General features: G+C 35.4%; 1 protein-coding gene across 4 annotated transcripts in view; it reads left to right on the forward strand.

The window, feature by feature from the left end:
• Positions 1–1,851: 1,851 nt before the first annotated feature.
• The window catches only part of WASHC3 (WASH complex subunit 3), a 51,043-nt gene continuing 31,608 nt past the window's right edge, over positions 1,852–21,286 (forward strand). Inside the window, exons 1-5 of one of the 4 annotated variants that reach the window (XM_027595153.1) lie at positions 1,852–2,256; positions 2,880–2,978; positions 11,456–11,521; positions 14,289–14,396; positions 18,142–18,252. In XM_027595153.1, the coding sequence (XP_027450954.1) occupies positions 2,206–2,256; positions 2,880–2,978; positions 11,456–11,521; positions 14,289–14,396; positions 18,142–18,252 (435 nt within the window). In that variant the 5' untranslated portion in view covers positions 1,852–2,205. The remainder of the gene's footprint in view (positions 2,257–2,879; positions 2,979–11,455; positions 11,522–14,288; positions 14,397–18,141; positions 18,253–21,286) is intronic. The other 3 variants (XR_003520082.1, XM_027595154.1, XM_027595155.1) reach the window with 3 other exon arrangements.

The raw sequence follows: 21,286 nt of genomic DNA on the forward strand, positions 1-21,286 counted from the left end.
CCCCACAGCAATTCCCGGTTTCAGGAATTTAAAGACATTTGGAGGGTGTTAAATGGAGAGGATAGTGAGAAATGAGGTTAGAGAGGTGAGCACGAGCCATACAGAGGGCCTTTGTGAGCACATTAAACTGAGGGAAATGAGAAACAATTATATCCTGGGTAACAATCAGATTTGTCTTTGTAAACAGTCACTATATGGATACAATGTGTTTAGGCTGGAGGGACACAAGATGCAGGCGGGAAGAGGTTATTGTGCAGTAACATTGGAGAATGTTAGAACTTGAGATGTAGCCATAAAGATGGAGAGTTACAGATAGATTCAAAAGCTATGTAGGAGCCAGAAAACATACAACTTGATGTACGTTTAAATGTAAAGGAGAATGGAGTAAAAGGTGACTGTTACAGCTATGTAACTTTTCCAGGCTTGCCTGCCACCCTCATGTCACTCTCACACCTTGTGCCAAATAGAATGTCCTCAAATACAATTCTGATCATGCCACTCCCCTGCTTAAAGCTCTTCGGTGGCTCCCATCATGCTTCTACTTGAAATCTTTCCATGACTTCCCATCTTACCCAGAAAGCCAAAGTCCTTACAATAGCCTACAAAGCTCTCCATGATCTGTCCCCCACATAACTTTCATCTCCTTGAATTCCCCTACCTTGCTCACTCTGCTTCAGCTACACTGGCTTCCAATGTGAGATCTGGCTTAGATATATAAATGTGGGAAACCAGAGGCTGGGAAAATGAGAAGGGACAAAGGAAAGATGAATGGCCAGAGAGATAAAAGGAAAGTCATGAAAGAGTGAATTGTGTCACTCTCCTGCTCAGAATTTTTAATGGCTCCCATCACCTACAGAACAAACTTTCTAACCTTTCAGTTTAGAATAATGGGGGGGAGGGCAAAGTGCAGATTTCTAGGCTCACCCCCAGAGGTCCTGTTTAAGATTAATCCCTGAAATATACATTTTAAGAAGTACTGCCCACTCCCAAATAATTGATACAGGTGGTTCATGGATCACACTTTACAGAAACATGGACTATAGTATCAAATGTGGCATAAAAGTCCCTTAATGAGCTGTTCTGTCTACTTCTGACTCCTCTCCTACTATTCTCCATTTCTGGGATTTTTTTGCTTCAACAGAATCAAGCAGTTTTCCATTTCCCCTACGTACCATACACCCATGCCTCTGTGCCTTTGTAGAAGAGTCCACCCCAAATTGCCTGCATAGCTCCACTCAAGCACCTGTAAAAAGCTACCTTCTCTGGTTTTCTCGGAGGATTTAGAAGCACCTTTTATCTGTAGTATATTTGCATTTATGTGGGCATACACACCCACGTGCGTGCAAGTGCACAACTTTCTCAGTATTGTTGGCACCTCGGTCTAGATGCGGCACTTCTAGACTCTAATATATCTGCCCTAAACTATAAGTTTTCTTAAGGCAGAGACTATTCTCCATCTTTTCAATACTAAGCATCTTGGTTGGTATATAGAAGGGGTTCAAATTTTGGTCTGGTGGCTGTCCTAGGTCCTACAGGTATCAAGCTGCACAGTCAAAATCTGAGCAAAGATCTTCAAATACCTGATGCAAAGTACTGTCAGGTGTCTGTTGTACCTTTTTGATGACCTAAGTGGATGTCATTTCCATCGGCGTTTGCCTCACTTGTAGCATTTGACATTTTATTTCAAAATTTTAAAGTCCTTACGAAACAAGTTTTGTCTCCTCCTTCAGGGCATAAAACTCTTCAGTGCAGCAAGTTCAGTCTTTGTATTGCCACAGGATCTAGGAGAGTATCCGGCACTTAGGATTTTAAAAATGTACATATTTTTTTATTAACGAATGACTTAGCTATTTATATAACAGAGAGGGGTAAGCAGTGATAACCTCAACCGGACTCAGTGTTTCCTTTTTTTTTTTTTTTGCCCCCTTTTTAAGACTTTACTGCTAAAACCGCAGCCTTGCCCCACCCCGCGCCTCTGCGTCTGACGTCACAATCCAGACGAACTACCAATCCCAGAATGCCGTGCAAAGAGGCGGGTTCTACGGGAGCAGCCGAGTGATTGGCGAGCGGAGGCGTTTCCTTCCGGTGGGAAGGGAGTCGGAGGCGGGGACTAGGGGAGGTGTTTGGACATTATTACCGGGTTGGGCGGGCCCTGTCTGGGAGGGGTTCGTGGGTGAGCCCTGGGTCCCCCCGCCCGCTGAGGAGATGGATGAGGACGGGCTTCCTCTCATGGGGTCAGGCATAGACCTGACCAAGGTTTGTAAAAGACCTAGTTGAAATTAGGCGACCTGGGAGGAGGATGGGGGACGCTCGGTTCCCAGGGACACCCCATCTCTCCATATCCAACTCTGTCCCTGGCGCCGGGCCTTTCTGGTCCCGCTCTCGGGGTGTAGAGTCCCACAGTTCACTTTAAAAAGGGGTCCCTCCTGATCCGTCTAAGGGGGTGGTGTGCCTTTCCCAGCCTTCGCTTCCCGTGTTAGGAGTCGCTCTACACACGGGTTACACGATGGCGACAGGGGCAGGTTACGACCTCTAACCCCACCTCTTTTATTTAGTCCCCAAGTTTTTTGTGTGTTTATGTGTGTTGCCTTTACCTGATAAAGTTCACACTTGTGAATCCAAAGCCCTTTCTCAAACTTTGCAACTTATGTCATATCGGACACCCCACTCCCACAGTTTAGGAAAATAAGTTAGTGACTATTTGTAGTACTTCGAGTAACTCCTATAACATAGCAAAATGCCCTGTTACTATATGTCAAAGGGATATATAAATATATATATAGAGAGAGAGAGCGATATGTATGTACATATATAAAACTGATGTCAAAGCACGGGGTACTTTATCCTGTACAAATCATGTTTGTTTTTACATAACACAGGTGCCAGCTATTCAACAGAAAAGAACGGTGGCATTTCTAAACCAGTTTGTGGTGCACACTGTACAGTTCCTCAACCGCTTTTCTACAGTTTGTGAGGAGGTAGGTCTGGATACTGGCTTAATGAGTAGCCTAGAAATCATCTTGCACTTTTAAAGGTGGCAAATGAGTAAAACAAGAATTACAATCTCCCTAATTCTTACCATCACCTCTTGTCATCCAATTATTGTGTTAACATACCTTATATCTTCCTCGATTCTATACCATCAATCTTGCATCCCACCTCTGCTGAATTAGTTTTTAGAGGCCTTTGTGAGATAGTTCACTAAGGCTTATGTGACAGAGAGCAAAAGGAATTCCAAGATTTCACAGTCGAAAACATTTCTTTACTTTGAAATTTGTTTCTCTTACCCCAAAGATTTACATTTTCCCCCCAAAGACCTACATTTTTAAGTACACATTGTTTTCAATTTATATTGAAATTATTGGGGTGTCTAGGTGGCTCAGCCAGTTAAGTATCTGCCTTTGGCTCAAGTCATGATCCTGGGGTTCTGGGATCAATCCCCACATTGGGCTCCCTGCTCAGTGGGGAGTCTGCTTCTCCCTCTGCGGGAGGGAGGGAGGGAGGGAGGGAGGAAGGAAAGAAAAGGAAGGAAGGAAGGAAGGAAGGAAGGAAGGAAGGAAGGAAGGAAATCTGTAAAAAAAGTATTTAACATTCCTTGATCCATAAGGTGGTTGGGGAAGTAGCCTTGAAACATAATGTTAGTATCAAATATCATTATGAAAATAATATAAATACTGTGAGCAAATGACTAGTTAAGGATTAGGTACCAGATTCAGAGACCCCTGTTTTTTTTCTTAAAAAGCCAAAAAAGAGAATTAGGGAAGAAATAGAATAATGGGTTGAAATTGGGTTTAAGAAAGGAGAAAGAGGAATAAAATGAGATCATTCACAAGTGAGTCAAAAAAACAATATTTAATTCATTCTGTTTTATTTTTAAGGTATAGTTTTAGCAAGTAGTTTTTGTGAGATGTAAAAAATTGCATGGAGACAGGAAAACTTTCCCATTTGTGTAACATCTGTTATTTTTGTCTAATTAGCCGTCTCTAGTCCAAATCTCGTCTGCCTTCTCACTAAAACAAGTGAAATATGATACGATAATTGATAAAATAAGGAATTCAGTTCAATATATTTCATCTAAGAGGCTCAGAGGCTAGGTGCTTGCTTCCATGAGTTTTATCTCATACCAGTGCCTCTCTAAATGGGATATAGAAATGACTGACTAGCAGTAAACCAAGGATTACTGGAATTATTCCTTCACTTTTTATACCAAGGTAGGTAGGGTGGAGAGAGTCAATTCAAGGATTGTTAGCAAAGAGGAGCAAATACTCCCATCTCTATACTCTTCATCACCAGGTTAAAAAAATAAAACAATAACCAGCAAACACACCTATGAAAGCAGCTCCATTAAGCTGCCCTGAGGCAGGGGTAGCCCCTCACCTTTGTGGTGCTTAATAATTTTCACTGCCTGGGAAGTGAGTGCTATTTACTGAAGACTAGATCAAATACAACAATAATCCTCTCTTGTTTATTGATTGCTTATGCATTATCAAAGCCACCTGATTCAAACCCCCCTTCTGTTTCTCTCTCAACTTGCCCTTAACTGTTTTGAGTGTATCACTATTCCCTAGCTCTTCCTTGAACCCTAGAGAAAAGTTTGTTGACCAAAACTCATGAAGTTTAAAGGTAGTTTATTGCCTTTTTCTCCTTAATGGATGATAGTCTAGGGTTGACTGTAACTCATTATCTCCTTAATGGATGGTAGTCTGGAGTTAACTCTAACTCATTATTTACAATTCATATTTTAGCAGTTTGGATATTTATGTCAGTTGTAGACTATTTGCTTGCTGTGATGACAATAATATTTATTGTGTGCTTATTCTGTGCTAGGCGTTGTGCTAAGTGCTCTACATGTATTCAGTCATCACAGCCCAGCCCTTTGAGAGAGGTCTAATTTTCTATTTTTCAGAAATACAGAAATTAAGATGTAGAGAGATTTAAATTATTTGCTTAGTCCTTATTCAGTCAACATATATTTGTGTGCATAGTATTTATAGCTGCAATCACTATTCTTACTTGCCCACACTCACACAGAAAGTAACAGAGTTGGGGTTCCAGCTCTGATCTAGTAACTGGAAAAACCAGAAGGGTTTCACTCTTCTGTTAATACTGCACCTTCTGATCTGGGCAAGAGGCACGTTTACATCATTTTCAATTGAGAGACTGCAATGAGCTATTTCAAAATTTGTTTTTTAGATTTGTATTCTCTTTGGTATGCCATATCCATTTGATGTCTTTGATACGATAAATTCCAAAGATATAATATATGTATTCAAACATCAAGTGCCTTTTTTTTCTCTCTAAGTTAAGATCAATGTGATTTTTCAAAATGGGTTATTTGTTAATAGCACCTATTAGACCTGCAGTCCTTGTTTAGCTAAAGCCTTAAACAAGAGCCAAAATGACTATGTATCCCTCAGCAAAAAAGGAAACTCAGATGTTATTTTTTAAATTGGAAGTGAACTGGGGGAAAAGAAAAAACCTGGGGTTTTTTTGTTTTGTTTTGTTTTTTTGTTTTTCACATTATCTGCTTTGAACCAAACCCAAACTATAACAACTTCAGTCACAGCTAAACTCAACCTGGAAGTAAATTTGAAACAAATGGTTGGGGCTCTTTCTTCATCACTAATACTAGTTTTAGAATTCTCTAATAAAAAGAAAAGTGAAGAACTTAACTTTTTAAAAAACTTTCTGGATACCAGGGTACTTTGTATCTCTTCTAATGACTAGAACCAGGATAGGAAGAAAGATTGGAAGACAGAGAAAGGAAAGTAGTTGAATCAGACCCAAGTTACAAAGTTCTTCCTTCACAAATCCCCAGTAAGCTTTTCTATTCTGGCCCTAATCAGAAAAATCTTATGGTGGTCCATTGAGTCTGCAAATTTAAAACGGGATGGGGTGAGGAGTCTAATGCAAGTTCTATGCATATTACAGATAAAACTGAGCAGAAATTAAACCTTATAATGAATTTTAAAGTCAGAGGTATTCTATAAACGGGGCAATCACATGTGTTATTTTGACTCAGACTTGTGACATGCCTAGAGTAGGGAGTTTTTAATAATTTTTTAAATATTCCAAACTCTTTCTTTTTTCTAAATTTTTTAAGAAAAAGAAAAAATACTGAGAATACTCATATAACCTAAAAAATTTTATAGTGCTTATCTTCTGCATCGAATTTTTAAGCCCACCATTGGGCTTCACCTTCAACCAAATAATCTTGCTTAAAACTATATTTACTGCTACAACTTTTACAACTGCTTTTACAACTTTTACAACTGCTGGGCTTAAGTGTCAGATGAAGATTAATAAAAGCATTGATTGCTTCCCTTTCTGGCTTATAAGACATATTCAACCCAGTGTGATATACCAAGGGATCCATTATTTTAAAATGTTGTTTCTCTTTTAGAGAATTGGATGTGCAAACTGGATATTTTACAAACCTGAAAAGCCACAGTGTTTTATTTTTGTTTCCATGTTCAACTATTAACTCCATATTTCTTCCTTTCATCTTCTTTTTCACTTTAATAAAATGCACTGCCTTAGAAATAGGTGGGTGATAAATCAAGAAATTTTCAGCTTATCTGGCAAACTTCGGGTACCTTGCAAATTCCTTTATTGTCCCAAACCAAGGTATTTCAGGTTTGCTTTAAATCCTTACAAAGATAAGAGGATGGTTAAGTAGATGGGAAAGACTGTTATCTTTCAATTTCCTCTTTCTGCTAGAACTTTCTGAGGTGGGGACTGTTACTATCATTGATCATGTTACTTGTATCCGTAGTCATCTACACTTTAAGCAGTGGTTCTCAACCAGGGAAGATTTGGCGATATCTAGAGGTGTTTTTAGTGGGGCAGATGTCAGAGATTCTACTAAATATCCTACAGTGCACAGGAAGCCCCTTACAACAAAGAATTATCCAGCCCAAAATGTCAACAAAGCCAAGGTTGAGTGGTTGGAGTTGTAGAGGGAAAACGCAGGAGGCATAAAAATCTTAGAAATGAATTTCAACAACCCAAAAATGAAGCCAGGTATACTTTTGTCAAGTAACAATGGCTTTCTAAAGAATCTGTATTTATGTATGTTATAGCAGTAATTACATGGGAACAGACCCAAAAAATATTCATTATGCTGAATTATTTTTGAAAAGCAGAGGTTCTTGGGGCACCTGGGTGGCTTAGTCAGTAAAGTGTCTACCTTCAGCTTGGGTTGTGATCTCCAGGTCCTGGGATCAAGCCCCACATCAGGTTCCTTGCTCAGCACAGAGTCTGAGTTTCTCTCCTTCTGCCCCTCGCTGGATGCTCTCTCTCTCTCTTTCTCAAATAAATTAAAAAAATAAATCTTAAAAATAAAAAAGAAGAAAAGAGAGGTTTTTAATTTTGCCATGGATCCTTTGGCTGTCCAATGAAATGAAATTAATATTTTTAAATGCATAAAATAAAATGTGTAGGATTGCAAAAGATACCAATTACGTACTTTAAAGACCTCAAAATTGTGATATAGTAATATGTCCTATATTAAAATGTTAAATTAGGGGCACCTGGGTGGCTCAGTTAAGCAGCTGCCTTCGGCTCAGGTCATGATCCCAGGGTCCTGGGATCGAGCTCCACATCTGGCTCCCTGCTCAGCGGGAAGCCTGCTTCTCCCTCTCCCACTCCCCCTGCTTGTGTTCCCTCTCTCACTGAGCCTCTCTCTGTCAAATAAATAAAATATTTTTTAAAAAGTGTTAAATTATATAATCCAGATAATATATTTAACATGTTTAATATTTTAGACTCAAAATCCAGCCTTAGAGAAGATGGATAACACCTTTTTGGATAATAAAATAATATGATTTATCCACAACAAAAATCTTCCCTAGCCTGGAGGAAAAGCCTTTTGTTGATCTGATTTCGAGAAAATCAATTATATCCTGGTTGTAAGCTTGGGGTACATGAGCTTGGATAGGGGAAAAAAACCTCTATTTTTATTTTTATTTACCTCTAACTTCAATTTCACATTTTCTTTAAATTTAGTCAGCAAAGGGGCACCTGGGTGGCTCAGTCAGTTAAGTGTCTGACTCTTGTTTTTTGCTCAGGTCGTGATCTCAGGGTGGTGGGATGGAGCCCTGTGTCCGACTCCACGCTCATTGTGGAGTCTGCTTGAGATTCTCTCTCTCCCTCTCCCTCTGTCCCTACCCTCACTCACATGCTATAAATAAATAAATAAATAAATAAATAAATAAATAAATAAATAAATAAAATCTTTAAAAAATTTAGTCAACAAAAATCACTTATATTTCACTATTATATTTCCCTATTTCCTTATATTTCACTATTATAGTTATTAGATTAGATATCAAAGATATTGAAATAAATTATTATAAATTAAAATATATTGACATTTAGATCAGTGTTAATGTCTTGCATGAATAAATCATTCATGTAATCTTAAAAAAAGCAGGTCATTTCATTTTGGTGAGATTTTGATAATCATAGATGAGAATGGGTAAAATGAATGCCAAAGCAAAAGGGTGATATACTAGAAAAATCTGTATCCAAAAAAATTGAGAATTACTGCTCTGGAAAGTCTAACCTTTTTTCCAAGCCTCTTTAGTCTTCCTTATCAACAAGTAGTTTTCCAAATAAACATTTTCATCATTATTTGCTTATTTGCCAAGTCTTGTATTAAAATCCTTAACCTATCCTGTGTGAATATTTGAGTACCCATTTAAGGACAATTTAGTTTTATGACCTAACCCTGAAAATTTTTTAAAAATAATTCCAGATAAACATGTATTTTAGAAAATTAGATCAGAATAATTTGATTCCTTTTTTTAGCACAGTAGCATCTTAGTCTTTGTGAGAAGTGGATTGATTACTTATTAGCTTTGAATAACAAAAATTCTATGCAATGCCTAGGAATTTTCCATCTTGGTGTCTTTTTAATTATGTTTTGAGTTTTTTTTGTTTGGTTTTGGGGGGTTTTTTTAGTTAATAAACTTTATCTTTTTTGGAAAATTTTTAGGTTCACAACAAAACTGAGCAGAAAGGGTTGACTTCCCATATACTCCTTGCATCCCTGAGTTCACAGAGCACAACCTCCCCCATTACCAACATCCCCTACCAGTGTGGTACATTTGTTACAATCTACATTGATACATTGTCATCACCCAGAGTCTATGGCATCATGTTCTAACAATGTATAATTCTTTCAAACAATGTAAAATTCTTTCAAAAGTAGTATCTGGCGTTGGACTGTTTGAATTCAGATTATTTTACTTGTAAGAAACTGAGTTTTCCCTTCTTTAAAATTGGCATGATAACAGTTCCTGCTTTATCCATTTGGTGTGAGATTTCAAATGATATGTTGCATATACCGTGTAGCATAATAAGGTAACTGCTCAGATGTTTACAATGATGATGATTATTGCTTAAAAGTACATTTATATAGGAGCGGCTGGGTGGCTCAGTCAGTTAAGCATCTGACTCTTGATTTTGGCTCAGGTCATGACCTCAGGGTCACATGTTGGGCTCCTTGCTGGGCGTGGAGCCTTAAGGTTTTCTCTTCCTCTCCCTTTGCCACTCCCCCTTCATCCCCTTCCAGGGTGCATGCTGTCTAAATAAATAATAGTACATTTATATAAATATATCTAATCAAAAATTAATTTTTTAAAAGATTTTATTCATGTATTTGACACACAGAGAGATAGCAAGAGCAGGAACACAAGCAGGGGGAGTGGGAGAGGGAGAAGCAGGCTTCCCGCTGAGCAGGGAGCCGGATGTGGGGCTCGATCCTTGGACCCTGGGATCATGATCTGAGCCGAAGGCAGACGCTTAACGACTGAGCCACCCAGGCGCCCCAACAAATATTAGTTTTTAATTCATCTTTTTCTGTGTTTATTTTAATCAAACCAATATAAGTATTTTTACATAAGCTAGAAATTATCTCACTTTACAAATTAATTTGTTGTAGGATTTCTGCAGTTACTAAGCTTCTCTGATGAATTAAAAGACTGATGAAATTTGCAAAAATTTAATTTCCATGATTTCCAGGAAAACACTTAAATCTGGAGAGGAATTCATTCATATGATGTTTTATAAACCTGTATTTATGTTTACATTAAAGCCTTATGTGAACAAATGCTAGAAATCAAAGTTAAACTTAGCTTTGAGTGCCATTTAAGACTAGATTCTAGGGGTTCTGAGTGGCACAGTCAGTTGAGCCTCTGACTTTCGGTTTTGGTCCAGGTTGTGATCTCAGGGTTGTGGGATCTGGCCCCAAGGTGGGCTCTGCAGTGGGCATGGAGTCTGCCTGAGATTCTCTCTCCCTCCTTCCCTGCCCCTCCCACTTGTACTCTCTCTTTCTCTCTTTCTCTCTCAAAAATAAATAATTTTTTAAACTAGATTCTGATGTTTCATTTCTAAATTATAGCTTTATAGATACCAGGTTGCTCATCTTTAAAGTGTCTGTGAAGAAGCTCTAACTCCACTGTGGCTGCTTTCATTTTCTTCCCCTCTAAATGTGGGCAAAATGACCATTTCTTGGGGTGTTAAAATTCTGCTTAGGAGTTAGTCAAGATCTTGATAATATCCCAGAAAGCAGTCAGAATGCTGCACATCTGCCAACTAGTAAATGGGCCAACTGCTCTTGGACTGTATCACTGAGTATAATCATGTTTAGGATTAAGGAGTTTTAAGTAAATGCTCTTATGGATCATATTTTATGATGTTACTTTTATTTCTGTGGCTGTAAATAGTACACACACATACTGGTAAGTTAATTGTACAGAATAACTAGAGCATAGTAAGCTTTTGGTTCTGTTTTATCTTGGATTTTGATGGTAGGTTGATTCCTTTTGCCTTTTTGTACTCTGATTTTTTTCTCTTTGTTTTATTTCTTTCCAACCTGAACTGACTCATCTTCTAATTTCATCATCTTTTAACTTTCAAACTTAAAAAATTTAAATTTGGGGCTTATTGTATATACTAATTGTATATACTTGTTTAAGTAACTTAAAAAGACAGATCTTGTTCCAGGCTATGTTGAGCTAATTTTTATTCTTGTTTTCTATGAAGAATTCTTTCATTCATCAACAAATAATTATTAGACTCCTGTTAAGTTTCAGGTACTGTTCTGGGCATGGGGAATATGGCAGTGAACAAAAATCTCTGTTCTGGAAGAATTTACATTCCGGTCCCAATGACTGATTATGGCTCTCATAATGACTTTGATAAGGCTGATAAGGTAATTTTTACTTACCTGTGAATACAGTTTTGTAAAGTAGCCATGAAACATGCTAATGAAGATAAGAGAATCCTTGAGCTCCCATTCCTACTCACGTAAATAAGAGAATAGTGTATTAGAAAATGACTAATATTTAAACCATAGTTTTTTTTTTATTTTCAAATCTGCCCTTTGTTATCCTGTTAACAGTTCATTTCAATCAGACTTTATTCTTATGTTCTAATCTTTCTTTTCCAGAAACTGGCAGACCTTTCTCTTCGTATCCAGCAAATTGAAACAACTCTCAATATTTTAGATGCAAAGGTTTGTATTTCTGAATAATTTATAGTATAAACTTTGCTCCACATATATCACGTTCTTAGTCATACTTAACTTTAATTGCATTTGGGAATGAATTCAATTTAGCTCCTGCATCCATGAGATGGTACACTGTTTTTTGTTTATTTTAAATTCATTATAATTGCAAAGAAAATAGATACTCATTATGAACCCTTAACTGAGTTTGTTTAAATGTACACATGAATTGAGATTTCTTTCATTATTCTAGTCAAAAGCATGTGAGTAAAATGTTAAATTGGGGTGTTCTGTAGTTCACTTCATTTGATGGAAAATTCACAATTATAGTAATCATTTGATAACACAGTAAAAATTATATAAAACTTTAGATGGCTCCAGAGCAAAATTTGGAGAAAATATCAGCTATTTTCTATTTGCAAATATATTGAATGCTAATGAAGAATACCAATTTTGATGTCAGAAATTACATATTATAACTAGCAAAAATAGAAAAGAGTTTTGATGTGAAAGCTTACAGTTTTGTGTTTTCCCTGATTATAAGATAATGGAGACACTAGTATATTTTTGTGACTTTGTCCTTTTATCAAAAAAATTAGTCTGAAAAAATACATATTTAATATTTATGGGGAAGTAAAATGGCTAAAGCTTTAGCAATGGATCAGAATGTCTAGTTTGTACTTTCTATATCTTGTGGACTTCAGCCACTGTATTTCTCTCAAATGTTTCTGTAGCTTGGAAAATTTAGGATACCTGGCCTTGACCATGTTGAACATATTCTGCTAGCAGCCATACCTACTTGAAACTATTTGGGCCATGGCCATTGTGCTAAGTACTGTCATCAGTCAGCAGTTCTCAATGAATATTGCTGCTTCAGATCTTATTACCATTGTTTCTTTTTCTTTTTTTTCATTCTTCATTATGAGTATGTGCCTTATTTTAATATCTGGGGAATTCTTGAGTTAGAGTCCAGAGTCACAAGTTAAGATACTGTATGGACAAGTTAGCCTTAATTATTTCCATAGCCATAAAATTAATCCCTAAAGTTAGCCAGACATCTGACAGTTGTCTATCACTGATGTCAGAATGAAATCAGAAAAGTGGGTCTGCCTGGATCTTGCAAATCCAACCTGAAATACATAACCACTGGCAGCATGCCCATCTTTTATCTATGAAAAATAACACATTTTAGTAATATTCAGTGGTAAATGACTAAAGAAAGAAAAAAATAATGAACTATGTCAGACATTAAAATGTGATGACAAGAGTTTTGTCAGTTCCCAGCTAATTCAAACTTAAAATGTGCTGCAAAGGACTTTTTTTTCTACAAAATATGTTTAATAAAAAATTTTTACAACAACTTTGTGAGGTAAGTTTTCTTATCCCCACTTTATAGGGGAGAAAGTTGATATCTAGAGAGATTTACAGAAGGTCACATAGCTTGTGATTTAAACCTAGGCAATCTGACCCCAAAGCCCATGCTTTTATTCCTTACACTAGGATTCCTTATATTTTTTTAAATAATTCCTGGGAGGCTAAAATTAACAAGTCAGGAAATGACAGATGTTGGCGAGGATGTGGAGAAAAGGGAACCCTCCTACACTGTTGGTGGGAACGCAAGCTGGTGCAGCCACTCTGGAAAACAGTATGGAGGTTCCTCAAAAAGTTGAAAATAGAGCTACCCTACGACCCAGCAATTGCACTACTGGGTATTTACCCCAAAGATACAAATGTAGTGATCCGAAGGGGTATGTGCACCCCGATGTTTATAGCAGCAATGTCCACAATAGCCAAACTATGGAAAGAGCTAAGATGTCCATCAACAGACGAATGGATAAAGAAGATGTGGTATACACACACACACACACACACACACACACACACACACACACACACACACACACACACACACACACACACACAATGGAATATTATGCAGCCATCAAAAAAAACCGAAATCTTACCATTTGCAACAACGTGGATGGAACTAGAGGGTATTATGCTAAGCAAAATAAGTCAGTCAGAATCAGAAAAAGACGTATCATATGATCTCACTGATATGAGGAGTTCTTAATCTCAGGAAACAAACTGAGGGTTGCTGGAGTGGTGGGAGGTGGGAGGCATGGGGTGGCTGGGTGATAGACATGGGAGGGTATGTGCTATGAATTGTGTAAGACTGTTGAATCACAGACCTGTACCTCTGAAACAAATAATACATTATATGTTTAAAAAAAAAGAAGAAGAAGAAGAAGAAGAAGACAGTAGAAAGGGAAAAATGAAGGGGGGGAAATCGGAGGGGGAGGCGAACCATGAGAGACTATGGACTGAGAAACAAATAGGGTTCTGGGGGCAGGAGGGAAATGGGTTAGCCTGGTGATAGGTATTAAAGGGGGCACGGCACGTATTGAATGGAGCACTGGGTGTTATATGCAAACAATGAATCATGGAACACTACATCAAAAACTAATGATGTAATGTATGGTGATTAACATAATATAATAAAATTAAATTAAAAAAAAATTCATGGGAAAAGAATGGTTATGAGTGATGTTAGATTTATGAGAAATTATTCAAAAATATTTTATCTGTGAATGCCTTTCACTGTTAAATAGTTTATGGCATGGAAAATTTCAGACACCTAAGATGAGATTTTATAAACCCTATTCCTGTAGGCTTAAAAACGTAAGATAGCTATCTAAAACTTACACTTAGAAACTTACAGCAGTTAAGCAGCTAATATTATCTTCATATGCCAACATTAATTTTCTTTTCTCAGTTGTCATCTATCCCAGGCCTAGATGATGTCACATTTGAAGTATCTCCTGTAAGTGTCACTGGCATCACAAAAGAATCACATTCTGAAACCACTTCAGAGAAATCACAGGTAAGTATTTAAATTCCAGGAAGCATAAGCACATCTTCTTGGTTAAACCAGACAAACCTAGCAGCAGGTTTGAAAGAAGTTAAATAAGGATGTAAAACTTTGAATAGTAACATTTTAAAACCTTGAGATAGAAAAGGAAGCTTGAAAAAGTTAACTGTTTTATGGTTATTTTGAAGAACTCCCTGACGTTAATATTTTCTTTGCCTGTAAAAGAGAAACTATACACAGGACTAAGAGAAATCTTGAACATAATAATGTTCTTCAAGTTCGCTATGGACATTTTTCCTACATTATTATAAGAAGGATACTTTTAAAATGTTTTATTATAAAAACCTTCAAACACACACAAAAATAGAATAGTACAATGAGGAACTAAATGCCCATTACCCAGATTCTCCAGTAAAGATTTTGTTACATTTGCTTCATCTTTCTATTTTATCACTTGCTAAAGTGAATCCCAGGCATCATATCATTTCACCGCTGTGTAATTCCTTGAGCATTTCTAAAAAGTTCTGGCATTTTCTTGTATAACCGCAATGCCTTTATCATACACAATATAATTAACAGTAATTCCCAAATATCATCTAACCCCTTGTTACTCAAAGATTGCCCCAGGCACCAGCAACATGGGCATCACCTGGGAGGCCTTGTCAGAAACACAGAACCTCAGGCTCCATCCCACACCTACTGAATCAAATCTATATTATAACAAGATCCCTAGGTGACTTGTAGGCTCTTAAAATTTGAGAGATACTGATCTAGAAATATCAAGTATCTAAAAAGTATGGTTTTGGAGTTGATTTGTTCAAATCAGCATCCTAATAAGGGCCACAATTTACATTTGGTTCTCATGTCTTACTGTTCATTTATGCCCTATATACATTTAAATTTGATACATTTTATGTCAAGAAATAAAAATTCTCGTTGCAGAATAGACCATCTCTAGTGTATCTCAGTGAGGCATTAAAATTCAAAATAAAATAATCACTAAAATAGTGGGTCTGTCTAGTAATACTGAACAAATTGACTTCTTAGCTATATGAGATTCTGCATTTGTACCCGGAAATACTTTTCACAGGATATTTTTTAGGTTATGATTATGCTGGCTGTGACGATAATGACAAACATGCAGAGGGCACTTACAGTGTACCTCCGAGGCATGCTTCTAAGTGCTTTTCAGAAATTAACTCATTTAATTATCACAACAGCCCTATGAAGTAAATACTGTATTATCACTGCTACTTCACAGATGTGTGAAATGATACACACAAAGGTTAAGTTACTTGCCCAAGGTCAAAAGAACAAGTGTAAGCGCTGGAATTTTAACCCAGGCAATCCAGTGCCACGAGTCCTAGCTCTTACCTGCTATACTACACTGTCTCCAGCACCTGTGTTGAATTCATTAAATATATTGAACACACATGGTACGAGGCCATGGGAGGAGCCATAAATTTAGGTATAATATGTTTTGGGGGAATGAAATAGATGACCATTTACTTAACAATTAGATATTAGAAAATTCAACATCCATTTAATTACCAAATTGCATTATAATGGCCATTGGGATATATATATATAATATACAAGAAAAAATCAGATGTTTTAGAGGAGTTTAACTTCATAAGGTCCTCTCAATTAAATATGGACCATACTTTTTCTAAAATAAGGTATATATAAAAAATACTAAGAAAATGTTTTCACTCTACCTAGTAGTTATTCTTTGGTGGATATTAACCATCATATGTTTAAGTGGTATCTGTCTAATTTTGAATATTAATTTTTTCAGGTGTTATGAATGCCATTTATAATATGTATCTTAAAACTTATGCAGTTGTGTTGGTCCTACCTATTTAAGGTCTCAAAAAATTGATTACAAGTAATCACAGCTAAGTTTTCTAAAATTCAGTATAATCTGGTATATTTTGGCAACTTTATTTAAGAACTATGTATTAATTCACTTGGAGAATTTATGAAGATCTGTTGGCTTCCTGGGTTTAAAAAATTGTGGTCAAGTTACATGTTGAGTAGCTTAATAAGATACCTGTTCAGCATGTTCTTAATATCCAAATCAACTTCTTATTTCTTCTCCATTGTTATTGTTATTTTTTATGTAAAATATTTTGAAATGGACTTAAGTACTGCTTAACACAGAATTTCCACCAGCATTACAGTCAACTCACTTATTTGATAAAAGATAATCATGTACTTTTTTAATCACTCATTCATTTCAATCTCTAATCTATATGAGTCAAAGACTCAAGGTTTGCGTACTGATTTTTCTGCAACTTTAATTTCATGGTTCAGATCTTATCATTACTCACAATAGAACATCCAGTTGTGGAGATTGGGAATAAAATGAAGGACAGTTGAGAGATATGATAGAGGATTTAACGGGTCATTCAAATAGCAAAGGTGTAACAGCTGACATAATTAAACCTTGCTGAGATCATGGTCATTAGGCAAAGTTAAGGCTGAGTTTTGAAATTCGTTAGTCCTATGTGTAATTAATTCTCATTTGCTCCATTGTGCTATTGTATGAGTTTATTGTCCATAATTTTTTTTTAAAACATACTTGGGTCTTGTTTGAATTTTTTTACATAATTAAATGTTTTGGACTTTTTGTATTTATATATTTTAAAGATGAATAATATATATATATATAAAATATGTCTACTCACTTTTGTATACTTAGTGTTATATAACAGGAGAAACCTAAGGGATTTTGGATGTTTTATTTGGTTCAGAGTTTTCAACAGGTTAATTTATATTTGGATTATCTGAGGAAAAACCTTAATATATAATTCATATTCTAAAACCTATGAATATTTAAAGGTATTTCTTGATTTATCTACATTTCAGCATAGACATGTAGACATACAATTGATTTCATTCTGTTAAGTCACTTCCTTGTAATGCTAATTTATAGATAAGGAGTGAGAATTCACAAAAGTAAACTTACTCTAAATGTTCAGTTTGATAGAAAAAGCAAGAACTGTATACAGACAGTTCTAACATTGCATTTTAGTGAGAAGAGGATTCCAATATGGACAATTTTCATTTAACACAGTACCACGCAAAGTGAGAACTGCCTATATGATAAAAGCATTTTTATCTAAAAAGACCATTCCCCAGTATTCTTTATTGTAAGTAGATTAACATTAATAGTTCCATCAGTAGCTGAAATATACAAAACTAGATAATTTTGTCCTAAAAATGGGCTTCTCTTCCACAGATTCTCCATGTAGTGCTTTCTAAGATGATAGAATAGCCATATACACTTAGAGTAAAATTATTTAATAAATGAGAAATTCAGTTGTATAGATGGTAGATACCTAGAAAATCAGTTTACTATCTGCTAGAGTTAACAATTGGCAAATGAAATAGTTTTATTAACTTTATTAAAATTTTTATTAATATGTCCATCTATAATTCATGTGTTATATTGGCACTCTGGGGACAACTAAAGCAGAATTCTGTTTTTTATTGCCATGAATATATTTGCATTTTTAAAGGAACAATATAGGTTGATACTAAGTGGAACTTCCTCTGAAATCATATTTAAGTATTTGTAAATATTTGGAAACATATATCCCATAATTAAATTATTGGTTTTTAAATTTAGAAATATGATTTTTTTCTGACATTGATTGCTTTAGAATTATAAAAAAGATACATCCATTTTTAAGTAACATAATGGACCCCTTCTATGAATTGTCTAAAGATTTACACGCAATACTCTCTACAGCAGAACAGTTTACAAGACTCTGGACCACAGGAAAGTGAAGTAACACCAGAAAATATCTTAACTGTAGCCAAGGATCCAAGATATGCCAGATATCTCAAAATGGTTCAAGTGGTAAGCTGATTTGGTCTGTCTTCTCTGTCTAGCAGCCTCATTTGAAATTCTTAACCCTAGAGGTTTCATTGTTATTTTTTCCATCTGAGAAAACTGCTAAACCGAGTGACCAAGTTTTCTACTCTCTCACTTCTTTCTTATGTTTAATTAATGCCCTGATAAAAAATAAACAGAGGTCAAATCTTTCTAGTTAAAATTGATCTCATACTTCAAATTAACATAGTTTAATATAAATTTATGTAAATTTTTTTGCTTTACATAAAGTTATCAGCAAATCTTGGATGTATCAGAGGAATGAAAGTGGACTATTTCTTAAATCATACGGCTTTAGCTTAATTCCTGTATGCTAGTACAAATAATGGGTTTTGTGTATATTTATTCTGAATTTCATCCCTCAATGGTTTGGTTATAGAAAAGAGCTTAAGTCTCTTGGCCATTTAGGTAGAGCTTTTAATATTATATGACTTCAGAATTAATTTTTTTTTCTGAGAAATCATTACATGATGGTCTGATACCAGAAGTTAATTTCTTTTCATTTTGATAGAAAGTCCTATTGCAGTGGTTGAAGGACCTAGCTCTTAATCATTTTTTGGCTAATTAAAAAAAATAATGTATTTCTAAAATTCTGTCAAGCAAAAGAAGTACTAATATTAAAGAAGAACAGTTTTGTTTTGCTCTCCATGACATTATTTATCACAGTAATTTAAGAACAAATACTATCTGACAGAAAGAGTAGATTAGTTCATTTAGAAGCAACAGAAGTGACATTGGGGAGAGGAAAATACATTCACTTTTCCTGGCTGTCAGAAGAAATGAATTTGTCACTTTCAAAATTCTTTATTGACGGCCAAAACCCTGGATTCTAAGCTTTAGAAAAAAATAAACCAGACTTTGAGATGAAAATATATAATGTTCGTTTATAAGAATAAAGTAGGGTTAGTTTGAGTATGAATTATGATAAATAAATTTTTAAAGCTAGAACCCAGTAAAGCTCTACTAAGCTTAAAATGTGAACTGTTAAAAAAACTGTCTTACTCTTTCAAACAGAAGAGGAAAAGTTTCAGAATGACTCTGGAAGACTTTATTTAGTCTTCTCTTGCTAACATATATAAAATAGGAAAAAGGAACATCTACTTGATGATATCTACAAATATGCCTTGAAATCTTTGATAAAAGACTACATCTTAGGATAATTGTTATATTCTTAATACAGTGCTTCTGACTTTCTAAGAAGTTTAAAAACTCTTATTTTCCTTTTCAGTATAAATTTACTGTCCATTTATTTGACAAATATTTATTATACACTCACTTTAAGGTACTATATTAGGAAATGTCTAGATTTATTTAGCCAGCTAAGGTTCCCAGACATCCTTGACATTTTTATTTTTGTTATTAATTACTTAGACAAATTCCATTGTTTTTCAGAATCATAAATATATCGTGTGTGTGTGTGTAAATGACTCTTTAAATATTCATTTTTCTAATCCTATGATTTACCATTTCACAAGGAATAGAAGCCAAAGTCCTTCACAAGCCTATGAGATCCTATACAATTTAGCTCCCCTATTACCCTTTTGATCTCATATCTTCATTTACTCTGCTCCAGCTCTCCTAGCTGAGTTGATGTTCCTTGAATAAATGTATAGACAATCTCCTGTCTCGGCCCTTTACCTCAGCTATTCTACCTGAAACACTTTTTCCCAGGTATCTTAATGGTTTGCTCCCCTACTTTTTTTCATATTTTTACTCAAATATTACCTTCTCTCTGACCCCATTCCTTTTACCCCTTCCCTGCTGTTTTTTTCTTCATATAACTGGCCAATAAGGTATAAAATACTACCTATTTTACATACTTTGTGTATTTTCTATCACTAAAATACAAACTCTACTAGGGTAGGGAATTTTTTGTGTACTGTACAATTCCTAGAACAATAACTGGCAAATAGTACTTACCTCTAAATGAAAATGCCTACATTTTCCTCTATGCCATTTTACCTTTTGATAGGTTTTGGTAATAGATTTATTTTTTACACCAGCTCAGTGGTTTTCAGACTAAGAAACTTTATCAAAACATGTTACTGATTCCTACCATACTAAATAAGAATCTCTAAAGTTGGGACTTGGAGCTAGAGCATATGTATTTTGAAAAATAGCTCTTTTGATTAAGAGCTATTTAAAAATATTTTACACTCTATATAACATTAAAATACTTTTTATTTTAAAACATTTAAGAAATAATAGCTCTTGTTTTTGTTTTTAACTCTCTAATTCTATGGCATTACTTGGCACTTAGCTTCAGTCTATCCTTTTGCTTGGTGTTACTGAGTATGAGTAGGGGCTCAATTTCTTCTGCTTTAGACCTTTCCTGCTTTTAGCCCAATTTTCATTATTTCAGTCCTTTGCTTCTCTTTTGCCCTTGGTACGTGTGTTTCTAATTCCTAAACATTTACAAGGTTCTGGAAGTGCTACTTCTTTGTGGTATCCCCTCTTCTGGCACATGGACTTGGCCTTCCTTTGCTATGCTAAGTCCTCAATCACTCTTTTATCTGCTTTTAATTTCCATGTGTTATGGTTCATACATGCTTCTTAGTCATTAAAATTAGTGTTGGTGTTTTATTTCTTTTTGCCTACTTGTTTGGGGGTAATTTTTAAGAAGAAAAAGGGGAGCAACATCTTTACACTGCCATCCTAAAAGTTCAAGTTTCATTTAATTTTATTGTTTTCAGTTTATTGTGCCAACCTGAATCCCAGAATCTTCTGACCCAACTTTTGTTTCCTTCTGCTCCCTATCCTGCATTTCATTCTTCACACAAAACCACAAACCCTTCTCAATATTAGTTCCATACTTTTCCACCTCTGAATCTAGATTCCCCTTCTCTTGATTACTACATGTCCAAATTCCACTCATCTGACATGTTCCTATGAATACTTCCTTCTGAACCCACCAACACTTAAAGCTAGAAGTAATATCTCCCTTCAGTGATCTATCTGTCCAATCGCTTAAGTTTTTTTTATGGAACTTACCACATCATAT

Source organism: Zalophus californianus, chromosome 9, assembly GCF_009762305.2.
Source record: "Zalophus californianus isolate mZalCal1 chromosome 9, mZalCal1.pri.v2, whole genome shotgun sequence".
NCBI lineage: Eukaryota > Metazoa > Chordata > Mammalia > Carnivora > Otariidae > Zalophus > Zalophus californianus.